Source organism: Moschus berezovskii, chromosome 5 (genome assembly GCF_049115385.1).
Source record: "Moschus berezovskii isolate FMDL1 chromosome 5, NW_MosBer_1.0, whole genome shotgun sequence".
In the NCBI taxonomy this organism is placed as follows: Eukaryota; Metazoa; Chordata; class Mammalia; order Artiodactyla; family Moschidae; genus Moschus; species Moschus berezovskii.
In genome coordinates this window covers 76,787,751-76,801,205 of record NC_142464.1, presented here as the reverse complement: position 1 = coordinate 76,801,205, position 13,455 = coordinate 76,787,751, and the positions used below count along the sequence as shown (strand labels likewise).

At 41.8% G+C, this 13,455-nt stretch overlaps 1 protein-coding gene across 2 annotated transcripts; it reads left to right on the top strand.

Annotated features, from left to right (window-relative positions):
* The first annotated feature begins 396 nt into the window (after positions 1-396).
* On the top strand, positions 397-12,486 carry OCIAD2 (OCIA domain containing 2). Of its 2 annotated transcripts, none has more exons than XM_055434788.2 (7): positions 397-480; positions 2,928-3,055; positions 6,688-6,784; positions 8,383-8,436; positions 8,753-8,800; positions 9,970-10,087; positions 11,317-12,486. In XM_055434788.2, the coding sequence occupies exons 2-7, from the start codon at positions 2,990-2,992 to the stop codon at positions 11,396-11,398; spliced, it is 465 nt and encodes a 154-aa protein (XP_055290763.1). In that variant the 5' UTR covers positions 397-480; positions 2,928-2,989; the 3' UTR covers positions 11,399-12,486. The 2 variants fall into 2 exon arrangements, with proteins under 2 accessions (XP_055290763.1, XP_055290764.1); XM_055434789.2 differs by having other exon boundaries at positions 419-480; positions 2,932-3,055.
* Positions 12,487-13,455: the final 969 nt, after the last annotated feature.

Genomic DNA, 13,455 nt, shown 5'->3' with positions numbered 1-13,455 from the left:
TTTGCAACATATACAAATATTGAATCATTATGTTGAGCTCCTAAAATTAATATAACATCATGCCAGTTACACTGCAAAAAAAGAAAAGACAAGACAAGCCTGCAGAGAAGTGGAAGTAGCCTCGTCCAAGGAGGGTGTTCAGTAAATGGTCGCTGTTTTTGTTGGGAGGAAAGGAGTTATTTGAAAGGCAATCGAGGAAGTATTCAGTAGAATCTACCGGGTGTCTGGACAAGACTTGGCGGGGTGGAGTCGGAGATTCCAACAGGAGCCGGGTTTCAGCCGGGGCAGTTGTGTGTGGGTGTGAGGCCACCAACAGAGAAAGGGACTGCGAGGCGGGGGATGGGGTGCACTTGTTGCATGACTCACGCGAGGAGGCGCGGGGCGGGGCGCCGCGGGGGCGGAGCGAGAGGAGGAAAGAGGCGGAGGGAAGCTCCAGGGCACAGGCGAGGTCCTGGACGCGAGCGCGGGAAGAGGACCACGGTAAGGGCTCCGGGGGGTCTCCAGGGGCCGGCGCGGGCACCGGGGAGCATCCGAGCTGCAGCCGCGGCCGCACCGGGTGGCGAGCTTGGCTGAGCGCTCGAGGGAGACGCGGCCTGCGAGGCGATCCTCAGTCCCGCGGGTGTGCCCTCTTGGGGGGGTGGGGGCAGGTGACAGCGGGTGCGATAGCGAGATGGGGTGGCCTTCTTTGACTGCATGACTTCTGGGGTCCTCAGGACGGTGGTACTTAGCCTAGAATCGCCCCTTATACCCCCACCCCTCTGGCCCGGCTCCGGATGCGACCCCGGATGGCAGCAATTTCCTGCAAGCTGATCCCGCCCCCCACCCCCACCCCCCCCACCCCCCCACCCCCCCCCCGGCAACTGCCCGCCCCTGCTCCCCTACCAGAAAGTGCAGGGACCCGCCCTGGCTGTGTCCGATCACACGCCCCCACCCCGCTATCCTGCCGATTGCCTCCCTCCCACTGCCCACTTGTCAGGACTTCTGCCACCCCACCCCCAAGAACTAAAGAAGCAGAGGGACCCCAACCAGATCTGGGCATAGGGTGGGGGCTGCACCTTAAGGCAAGACCCTGAGAAGCCCAGCTTAGATGTGGACTGAAGACTAAGTGGGTGTGAAGGGACTTTACCACCAAAGCCCAGCTGTAGTGTTTTTGCTTCCGGACTTGAGGCAATGGCCTAACTAGGCAAAGATAATCTAATTTGGCCTTATGTCAGCAAAGACTTCCTGGAAGTCCTCAAGAAATAGGGTGCTCAGGCTTCTGACGGCTGCCCTTTACTGCTCACACACTCACTGTGTGCTGGGTGTGGAGCTGCTGACCTGTGGACCTCACCCCACATCCTTGTACTAGCCCCCTGAGGTCCATCACCCGCACTTGGCAGCTGAGAAGCTGCAGCACAGAAACTTCAAGTTGCTTACCCCACAGCCAGGCAACCAAGTCGTCAAGATCCGAACTCAGGCCTTCCTGATTCCAAGACTTCCCACCCTGGGGCCTCATACTCCCTTTACCATAACATCAAGCACCGAAAGTGAAACTTGGTCAAGGGCAGATCCCCTTGGCTGATATTCCTGGCAGCTTAGTAGGAAACTGAATTGTGTATGAAAATATGTTCGTTTTGCATGGAGGTCAGTGGTTGTATTGGAGTCCGGACCTGCAGAGGACAGTGGCCCGTTGACTGGGCAGGAGGTTGGGTAGGGTTCATGGTCCACCTGGACTATGCCCGTTATTGCCAAACCACTTTTCTGAGCCACGTGACACGATGATTCATCTCTTCCTCAGATACTCTTTCCTCTTTGTATCGGCTCTTTTTTCTCAGTCCTCTCCTTGGCCTGTTGTTCTTTCTCCTCCGGTTGGTGTTCCCTTGGCCTCAATGCTCACATTCTCCAGTACTCTTCTGACACAATTCTATTCCTGTTTCCTACGTCACCTGTCATCTCCGAGATGGCAACTTCCAAACTGATCTTTCCAGCCTACTCTTAATCTGTAACTCTAGACCCAAATCCTCGAATATTCTAATCCCTGATGGCTAATTCCAATGTATGCCCCCACAGGCACCCAATTCCAGCATTTCCAGATGCAAAATTATCATCTCTAGCCTTCCCACAGGGTCTTGGTTCAGGCCTCTTGACTGCATTCCCTAGACTATGATAGCACTTTCCAGTCTGGTCTCCCTGCCCCTGGATTCCATGCACTCTCCACAGGCCATCTTGAAAGCTCAAGAGTCTTAGTCTTGGGTGTCTTCAGATCTAACCAGAGAGAACATGCCTGCTTTCCTCTCCTTCCTCAGCACCCTGTGCCTACCTCTAGGGAAGACTTCTCCATGTTGTGTAACTGCCTGTCTTCCCTGTAGACCTGAGTTACTTTAGTATTGATTTCGTCTTCTTTTGTATCCTTTGGTCTGGCACATAATAGATACTCAGTAAATATTTGTGTAAGCTAATGACCTTGTAATGAACTGAATTTTTTTCAGGGTAATTTATAATTCTTAAGGGCTTCCCTGGTGGCTCAGATGGTAAGGAATCTGCCTGCAACACGGGAGACCCGGGTTAGATCCCTGGGTTGGGGAGATCCTCTAAGGAAGGGAATGGCTACCCACTCCAGTATTCTTGCTTAGATAATTCCGTGGACAGAGGGAGCCTGGTAGACTACACAGTCCATGGGGTCACAAAGAGTTGGACATGACCAAGTGACTAACACTATAGGCTGTAAAACATTTCGCTGTGCCTTTGACATCTCGCTCCACTCCACCTCTGATCTGTCACCATCAGTCTGTGTGCGTGTGTGTTGCTGGGGAAGGAGCATTAGAAAGTGAGTTTTCAGGTGGTTGGAAGTTAAGATTAATGACAAAATGAAAGTAAGTTTTCCAAATAGGGCAGTTGATCCTAAGGGTGTTTTTATGTTTAACATGACTCTCTTCTCCTTTCCTTAGATAGCGGGTCAACAAGGAAGCTGAGTCCACTCAACTAAAAGAGAAGCAAAGAGAAGGTCATCATGGCTTCAGTGTCCACACATGAAAACCAAGAAAAAAGTCCCCATTTGCCACCACCAAGCAAGCAGGTATGTATTTGTAATTTGAAGTCTACCATCTGAAGAGGAATATCATACAGGACTTCCCCTTAAACCTCATCTTTGATCAACTGTCTTACTTTTCTCTGCCTGGCACATTGTAAGATAGGCTCAAGGAAAATAGAACAGAGAAGGAAAGCATGTTTCTGGCTGTCTTGAAAAGGAGAATTTATTTACAAAATCTTTTCTTTACTCTTCCCTGTTTAGAATTCAACTTAATTAACTCTTCTATAGGTTGTCAGTGACTGAAGAGGTTTCCATTAGCAGAGCAAAACTCTTTATTGAATCTAACAGAATGCTACATGATGCATGTTTTTTACATTTCTGTTACCAAGGCTAATCATGCTAAGGATATGCTGCTGTTGTTACTGTTCGAGATGGCAGAGCCCTTCACTACTAAATTAGTCATCAGATTGAGAATCTAAGTGTTAACTGGGGCACAATTTTTCAGCTTGTTGAGAATGAAGATTATGTGTCTCGGGGACACATGAATGAAGAAAAGAGAAGGCATTGTGATGGGTAAATAGAGTTCATGTTCTCTGAGGTCAACTTTTCTAGCTAAAAATGGGTTATGGAGATTATATTTAAAGCAAAGTTTAGGAGAGCAAATAGACAAATGATATCATGTCACAAGGAAAAAAATTTAGACACCCAAGTTGCCTCTGTGAAATGGAGAGCCATAAAACATTTATGGCTCTACAGAAAAGGCTCACCAGAGCTCCCTGGGTATACTCTCTGCTGGTATTTCAATCTTGACTGTAGGACTCACAGCCGGAGAAGGCAATGGCAAGCCACTCCAGTACTCTTGCCTAGAAAATCCCATGGATGGAGGAGCCTGGTGGGCTGCAGTCCGTGGGGTCGCTAAGGGTCGGACACGACTGAGCGACTTCACTTTCACTTTTCACTTTCCACTTTCACACATTGGAGAAGGAAATGGCAACCCACTCCAGTGTTCTTGCCTGGAGAATCCCAGGGAAGGGGGAGCCTGGTGGGCTTCCGTCTATGGGGTCACACAGAGTCGGACACGACTGAAGTGACTTAGCAGTAGCAGGACTCACAGCAGCTGTGATAGTCTGGTTCCCTGACCCTGCATGTGTGTATGTTTAGGGGAGGGGAAGGAGAGACATGCTTATTTCTTCCACAGCCACAGGCAGAACCAAGAAGAAATATTTACACTGGGGTAAGGAGGAGTGTTTGCTGAGCTGACATAGGTGGAGCATAAGAGCAGCTCCTTCTCTGGCTGCCATGGCTCAGCCTGACTGCTGCTTCCGCGCGCTGCACTGTGGGGAGCTGTAGAGAAAGAAGAGAGAGGTTGCCTGCTTGGGTGGTGGGCAGAGCTCTGAAGGCACTGGCACCACAGGGTACTTGTACCTCACCATCATGCACATAAAGTGTTTGGCACAGTGCCTGGCCCAGGGGCAAGTGTTCGAGAAATGGTAATCACCATTCACACTGACATCTACTACAGAAAGTCCAAAAAGAACGTTTGCAAAATCAACAGGGTGAATTTCAAAAGCCATAGACCTGCACCTCAACAAGAAAATCGCTAAAATTCCAAGAGATAAAAGGCAAAGGACCTACATAAGTAATTCACAAACAAGGAAATATAAGTGTGATTTAAGGGAAAATTTCAATAAATTTTGTTTCTAAAAAACGAATCACCCACAGAATGGGAAAAATTATTTATGAATTATATATCTGATAAGGGTTTAGTATCCATAATATATAAAGAGCTCTTACAACTCAACAACAGAAAGACAGCCTAATTAAAAAATGAGCAAAGGGCTTGAATAGGTATTTGTCCTAAGATATACACATGGCCAAAAATCTGATGAAAAGATACTTAATGTCATTCAGTTCAGTCGCTCAGTCATGTCCGACTCTCCATGACCCCATGAATCACAGCACGCCAGGCCTCCCTGTCCATCACCAACTCCCGGAGTTCACTCAAACTCACCTCCATCGAGTCGGTGATGCCATCCAGCCATCTCATTCTCTGTCGTCCCCTTCTCCTCCCGCCCCCAATCCCTCCCAGCATCAGAGTCTTTTCCAGTGAGTCAACTCTTCGCATGAGGTGGCCAAAGTATTGGAGTTTCAGCTTTAGCATCAGTCCTTCCAGTGAACACTCAGGACTGATCAGTGTCATTAGGAAAATGCAAATCACAACCACCATTTCACAGCCACTAGCATAACCACAATCAAAAAAAGAAACAATTTAGTTTTTTAGTTTAAACAAATTAAATAATTTATATTAAAAACATTTAATGTGCTAATTTTAAAAAAGAAAAACTTGGGTTCAACCCCTGGTAGGGGAACTAAGATCCCATTAATTGCACAGTACAACTAACAAAAAGAAAAGAAAGAAAACAGAAAATAACAAGTGTTGACAAGGATATAGAAAAATTGAAAAACTCATACATTGTTAGTGGGATTATAAAATGGTGCAGCTCCTGTGGAAAACAGTTTGGCAGTTCCCCAATATGTTAAACACAGAGTTACAACATGGCCCAGCAGAGCAGAAAACCAAAACTTGTACAGGAATGTTCACAGCAGCATTATTCACAATAGTCTGACAGGGGAAACTGTCCAGATATCCATCAATGGATGAATGGATAAACAGAATGTGTTATGTGCATACACTGGAACATTACTGAGCCATAAAAAGAAATGAAATACATGTTACAATGTGGATGAACCTTTGAAACATTACGCAAAGGAAAAGAAGCTAGCCACACAAGGTCACATGCTGTATGATATTGTTTGTACAAAATATCCAGAATAGGCAGATCCAAAAGGCAGATTAACAGTTGCTAGATGATTAGGGAATGAGGAGAGACTCCTCGATGGGTATGAAATTTCCTTTGAGGGTGATGAAAAAGTTCTGGAACTAGATAGATATGGCTGCACAATATTATAGATATACTTAATGCCATTTATTTTATACTTTAAAATGGTTAAACACATTTTTGTAAACCAACTATACTTTAATATAGAATTTTTAAAAAAATAAAGTATACCAGAGTATGAAAAAAAAATTTAAGTAAAATGGTTAAAATGGTAATATTATGGGTATTTTACCACAACAAAAAATTAATGAGTCACTGAACAACAAAAGATTACAACCCAGGGACTGAGTAGCATTGCAGGGGAAGTGACTGCGTGCAGAGGCTAGAAGTAAGAAGAACATGTGGGGACTTCCCTGGTGGTCCAGTGGCTGAGACTCTGAGCTTCCAGTGCAGGGGGCCAGGGTTCAGTCCCTGGTCAGGGAACTGGAGCCCACATGCCACAACTAAAAACTGGTGCAGCCTAGTTAAATAAATATTTAAAAAAGAAAATGTGGCCTTAGCAGTAACACATTCTGACCAGATATCTGCTTCATGCTCACTAAACCATGAATCACTGTTTGCTTCTCAAAGAAATTCTTTTCTTGCTCAAGTTCACCCAGTGCTTGCATCTGGAAAGCACTGGCTGAAACCGGCTATTGCTCAGTGCTGGCAGCCAGGATCTAACACACACATGCTGTGAGACCAAAAGGAAGAGACCTCCTTGCCCTCCTCGAGGGAAAATAGAACAGATGCTTTTCTGATGATTTCAGTCAACTCATCATGTAACTTCCCTTGCAGAGTCTGTTGTTTTGTCCAAAATCGAAACTGCACATCCACAGATCAGAGATTTCAAAGATTATCCGGGAATGTCAAGAAGAAAGTTTCTGGAAGAGAGGTAATCGCACCCCTCTTAATTGTAGTTAACACTGAATTTGCTGCCTAATATCATATTAGAATTATGGTAATGATTTTTTTTTTTGAGCAGGAACTTTGCATAATTCTGAGAAGAACATTGGTACCTGAGGCTGTTGGGAATTTAAATCCATATTGAGACCTTTTTAAGAGCGGGACAATATCCGATTTAGGAACTGTTTACTCTCCTTAGCAAAAAGTGATTCACCCTTACTTTCCTTCCTGTGACTGAGAAAGTGAACCAAGAGTGTTAACTTAGAATTTCTTGAAAGAGTAGACCTTCCACAATTCCACTGGACTCTAACCTTCATCAAGTTCAGGTTCATTGCTCCCTCCTAGAGCCAAGCACAGTGCTTCACATATAAAGATATGTGAACCAGTTAAATATTTGTGGAATGAATGAAGAGTGGAGCATTCTGTTAATACTTCCCTTACAGAGTCTTGAAATAACTTTTTCTATCAAGTCTCCTTCTCTTTCTGGGCCTGCTTTATATAAGACAAGGGTGTGAATTCAGGCAGTGCATTAAAGTCCCATCTAATTTTAAAATTCATGACTTTTCATTTAAAAATGTCATACTGAGCCTATGGATATAGTCCCAATATTGCTGGCATAGAGATAATTTTACTTTGAAATACTCATTTTGATTTCTTAAATAATTCAAATCCAGTAACAGTTGTTTTGGAAATAACACTGCTTATAAGTTGATATTTGCTATGCATTACTGATTATTGATTATACTGCTAGAAATTATTTTCTGATAGCTCATGCGTAAGTAATTGGAGTAAGCCCCTAGTAGTTTAACATTACAGTATGACCCATTTGCCTACCATCAGGTAGATGAATCTGAGTGGAAAAGCTGGTTGCTATTTGATTTGTCTTGGTTACTAGGAAGAGCTAGCAACTAAGCCAAATCAAATAATAATAATCCTTGTAATATATATGTTAATATATATTATATATATATATAATCACTTCTCCCTGCTTTGGGAAGAAGTCATTTGACACATTTTGATTAGAAACTGCTTTTGTCAGACCAACGTGTCTGTTTTTAAAAATCATCTCTAAACATTGCCTATGTTTACTGCAAATGTAGTAATTTTCAGAAAATAAACATATCCAAATCGTGCAACAAAATGGCATTAAAAGACAAAAGCAAGGTACTATCCTAAACAGGATGTGCAGTTTATTGTCCTTTTTTAAAAAAACTTTTATGCAGGATTGAAATTTTCTAAATATATAGCCAACAGCAACTCCCCAATTCCCCAGCGCAGTGCGCACACACACGAAGACGCCTGTGCTGTATGTAGTGATGAGAGTGGTGATGCACGATGAGTGCTGGAGATGGAATTGCAGGGAGTCTAGATTTTGTTATGTCAATGCTGTGCATTAGGTTGAGTGCCTGGGGCAGACCCCAAGAAAATTCTCCACGTGGTGCTTGTATTTGTCAAATAAGTAAAATAACAAATGACTAAGATCTCACTGCCCAAGTAAGAGGAAAAAAACAGAGTAATTCTCCCTGACCTCGAGGGGAGGTGCCAAATTTCAAAACATCAATACTGAAGGACTTTTTTGTTTTACAGCTCTGCCTTTTTCTCTTGTAAGCATGCTTGTCACCCAAGGACTGGTCCATCATGGTAAGTAAGAGTCGGGATTTAGTAAATGTTTTAACTTAAGAGAATCCAGTTTTCTGTGGTCCTCCTGGCAGGTTTTGGTACAATACTTGGCATTTCTGTTTTGGTGAAGGATTTATTTATGCAGGCTTTAGACTGTTTCTAATCTATGTCCCCATACTTCTTTCCCATAGATGTCCTCTTCCCTGGAATGAGTGACTGTGTTAGGTTACATGGCAAAGGGAAATTAAATTTGCAGATGAAATTAAGACTTCTTTACCCTTTATGAATTTAAATGTTATAAAATGAAATAATAATGTCTTTATCCATTACTTCCTAGGTTATTTAGCAGCGAATCCGAGATTTGGTTCATTGCCTAAAGTTGCACGTAAGTCATAGAAGTTAAAAAACAAAGATTCATTTTTATAAAAAGGAAATGTTTATAGTAACTGGAGACAGGAATGTCCAGGTCAACCTCTCTGAAACACTAGTGTCCATTTTTTGCCACATTGCAGTTTTTTAGTTCATTCGACACTTTCTGACAGAAAGCTAAACAGTAGGGACTTCACCTTAGTCCTCTCTAAAGTGTAGCCTAGGAGGGTCTGGCAGGAGACACAAAAGGACATTACCAGCACAGCCTCTGAACAATAGCTCCACAGGGGATTTTGATTTTTTATTTTGGCCAATCTTTTCCAAATATTTTATATAATGGACATGATAAATGAATAGTTTTTTAAAATCAGGGCTTTCTGATAATGTTGTTGTTTAGTTGCTAAGTCATGTCCAACTTTTTTGCGACCCCATGGACTGTAGCCCACCAAGCTCCTCTGTCCATGGGATTCTCCAGGCAAGAATACTGGAGTGGGTTGCCATTTCCTCCTCCAGGGGCTCTTCATAACTCAGGGATTGAACCTGAGTCCCCTACATCGGCAGGCAGATTCTTTACCACTGAACCACCAGGGAAGCCCATTTTCTAATATACATTTACCATAAACTTAAGCTTTCACCTTCTTGCACTGATTATGTAGAGACCTTTTATGTCCACAGAAGATGCATTCTGGTGTACCATCCAAAACCTCCTTCCTGGCAGGAATAGCAGGTTAGAAATGTTTTCCATGGTCCTGCCTTGTGACCTCCCTCCCCTGCCTGCAAGATAATGTGGCTCCCCATACTCCATCCATACAGAAAATTAAGGGGTCTCCTACCTAGTGATTTGGAGGCTACCCAAAGCCACAACTCAAGTCCCACCTCTCCCTTCCTGGGTGACTTCACAGACTTGTCTGCCAGTTGGGCCACCCTCTGGCTGCCCATGTCAGAGCATCATCTTGGCTTGCTGTCACCTGGCCCTTCTACCTCCAGTTCAAAACTGAGGAGATCGAAAAGTCTCTAGTTCCCAATCGTGATCTTTAATAGAGAGCTTCATTCCCAGAGTTTTTGTTCATTGATTTAGTAAGGTACTTTTGATATAAGAATTATTGCTGTTAATAAAGTTGTAGCAGACAATTGAGGAGATTCCAAACATTTAAATTGTTTATCTTTCCTAACCTGCTTTTACAGTTGCTGGTATCTTAGGATTTGGCCTCGGAAAAGCATCGTATATAGGAGTGTGCCAAAGTAAATTCCATTCCTTTGAAGGTCAGCTGCGTGGAGCTGGTTTCGGTCCAGGGCATAACAGGTTTGTACTCTGTTTGATTAAGGGATTATAATAAAGGTAACAATTAAAAAGTAAATGAAAAGTCATTCAACCATTTGTAATATTAAAATAGTTTTTAACATTGATATGTTGAAAAAAAATTCAAAGTTTGAGTTGTTGCTATTCAACTTCATTAATAATTATGATCTAACTGAGTTACCTATTTTGTTTGCTCATCAAACATTTAGGAAGTACCTATTATGTTCAAGGCATTGTACAAGTGTCTAATGAATGCCTTAATCAGCCGACACAGCTTCTATCGTCACAAGATTACACAAGTTTAACCAGGACTCTCAATTGCAAGACTTCTCAGAGCCTTTACTATTAATATAAGTTGTGATGCTCATGAGAGGATACAAGCAGTAGGACTCTGGAGTTAGCCACATGACCTCTGCTGTTAAGAGTCACTGGGTTCAAAAGCAGTTCTGTTTACTTACTAAGTTGTGTGACCTTGCACATGTTTATTAAACTCTCAAATCTTCAGTTTTCTCATCTGTATAAAATAGCGATCGGATTTTTTTATGGGATGTTATAAGGAATAGGAATGATTGTTTATGACACTCAGTGAATGCTCAGTGAATAATAACTATTTCTACCATGTTACTATAGGACTGCTGTTGGGGACACCTTATTCTAAACACCTCATACTTGTTTGAAAGGCAGCATACATGCTGACAACAACATTGGACAGGAAGATCATTATTGACCTTCTAGTGGATGAAATTCCAGGAGTCTGAAACCAAGAAACAACTCCGATTATTCCTGAGAAAAAACAAGCTTGAAAACTTTAGCTTAGAAAATACTTCTAAATAATCTAAAATATGATGTAAATGAATTCATTTACAAAACAGAAACAGACTCAAAAACATAGAAAACAAACTTATGGTTACCAAAGGGGAAAGGGGGTGAGAATAAATTGGGAGTTTGGGATTAACAGATGCACAACTACTATATATAAAATAAACAACAAGGTCTTACTGTATAACCCAGGGAACTATATTCAATATCCTGTAAATCATAATAGAAAATAACATATATATAAACATATGTATATGGAGAACTGAATCACTTTGCGTATAATAGAAACTAACACAACATTGTAAATTAGCTATATATCAATTAAATTTTTTTTTAAATCTCTGAATAATATTGTGCTCAGACTAGAGCTTTCAGTGTCAAAGTACAAACCAACATTTTTGCTTCTGTTTTAGGCACTGCCTGCTTACCTGTGAAGAATGCAAAACAAAGCATGGATTAAGTCAGGAGAGAAGTTCACAGCCTTCAACTTCCTAAACTCTGTGTCTGTGGGCACTGAAGTTTCTAAGAGCATCTGAATTTGTACACCTTTAAAATGTCAAGTATACTTTAAAATAACTTACTTATTGTGTAACAGCAACATTGTGATTCTCTTGCTCTATTGAAATGCTTTCCTGTTAATTTTCAGTTGAATTGAGCATTCCATGTTTTCTGCTGTTTAAGAACATGTTGGTAGCATTCATACACCAAATAACATTGCATTGCACTCTTATTTCTTTACAGCTAAATGAAAGTTTGAAGTTTTTTCTGATTCAGCCCCATTCACCCCCATTTCACTCTTGCTTTTGTTCAGGGTTTTAAGATCTCTAATAGAGAACAGGAATGAATGCTGAGAAACTTGGGAAATCATGCCCAAAGAAAACCAGTGTGTATGGAGGTAGAAATACAAGAAAGACTGTGTCTATGGGAAGTGGTTTCTAAAATGTAGGGGCCAAACTTTTTTAACTTAATGAAAAATATTTCATTTGAGAGCATCACAGTATAAATCAGCTGTCCTTTTAGTGATCTTAGTGATTTTATGTCTGCCCGGTATGGTGAAGTTTTGGAAAAGCTGCTTGTTTCAGGTTACTTGCTTAGCTCATGGTCAGTTCTCGAGAACTGGGGCTCTTTTATATGCTACTGGTGACTTGAAAGAATAAACACAACTTCTCCAAATGTCCCTCCAGAACAGTTTGCATATTTCTGGGAAGAATCACTGGAAGAATTAATTCAGAGACTGATAAACTTCAGGGCTTTAAGGGAGCTCAGAGGGAGCCAGTCCAACCCCAAGAGTTGCATTTCTATTCTCATGCCAGTTTTTTGTTTTGCATGAAGACAAACTCTTCCACTGGGAACCTTTTGTCTTTGTTAGGTTATCTGAGCCCTACATGAAAACTGCATCTTTGTTCTTTCTCAGGAAAATGCTTTATATATGTGTCACCATTCATTTAATGAAGGTGTGTGTATGTACACTTTACGTTTTACATAATTCATCTTGAAAACTGCATCGTGGAGGTAAAAAGGAAAACCCCATTGAAAATTAATGCTTAAAAATAAAAAAATTCAAAAAGGAAAAAAAAAATTAATGCTTGATATATATTTTATTTTCTACATCAAAAATGTTTAGAAATTTTTATTTTTACATGGATATTAAGTATATGGAATGGAGTAACTTTGACCATGTGTCTTTTTATGTTGTGGGCTTCTCTTATGGCTCATATGGTAAAGAATCTGCCTGCACTGCAGGAGACTCGGGTTTGATCTGGCATAGGGAAGATCCCCTGCAGAAGGAGATGGCAACCCACTCCAGTTTTCTTGCCTGGAGAATCCCATGGGCAGAGGAGACTTGGGCTGTAGTCTATGGGGTTGCAAAGAGTCAGACACAACTGAGCAACTAACACCCACACACTTTTATATTACATATCCTGGGTTTTCTTCCCTCTTGTGTAAATAAGGATGCAGAGCCAATATCCTGGGTTCTTGGGTGCAGTTTAACTCCTGGTTCTGACAACTAGCAATTGACGACTCTGTGTTATCTCAGCTATTGGCAGAAATTCAGAATTGGGCACATTTATTTTCTGTGTTCCAGGAAATGAATTCCCAGGGATCAGAGTATTTTCACATTGTTAAGCACAGCAAGTCAATGTGAAAACCGATCTTGGGGTAGTGGGGAAGGATGAATCTATTATTGCTGAAAAGGAACATTATGCTTATTGCTGGCATCTTCATAGTCCCTCTGACTCCGATTGTGTTTATGGTTTGGGCTCTCTGATTTTCCTAAGTGGATAAGTTTCTTATTGAAGCAGCTTATCACAGCGATCTTAGTGTGAAAGAAAATCAATCAGGGGAAAAACCTCGAAGGTCAGCCAAGAAATCTTGAATATTTTGCTGCATTATCTGTTGTGTTTATTAGGAAACAGGTGTCTGAGGGTGGCTCTGTTTTTGCAGGAAGAGATGTTAAAAGAGCTGCGTTTGTCTGTTAGCATTCAGCAGTTATCAACACTCACCACCAAGGTGGTCTTAAGTTTTTTAAGCAGTATTTTTGTGATTTAAAA

Bases quoted from the DNA above. Each gene is read 5' to 3' on its own strand.
- OCIAD2 (XM_055434788.2), top strand. From the start codon at position 2,990: ATGGCTTCAGTGTCCACACATGAAAACCAAGAAAAAAGTCCCCATTTG. The intron at 8,437-8,752 runs GTAAGTAAGAGT...ATTACTTCCTAG, and splicing joins CCAAGGACTGGTCCATCATG to GTTATTTAGCAGCGAATCCG. The intron at 8,801-9,969 runs GTAAGTCATAGA...CTGCTTTTACAG, and splicing joins TTCATTGCCTAAAGTTGCAC to TTGCTGGTATCTTAGGATTT.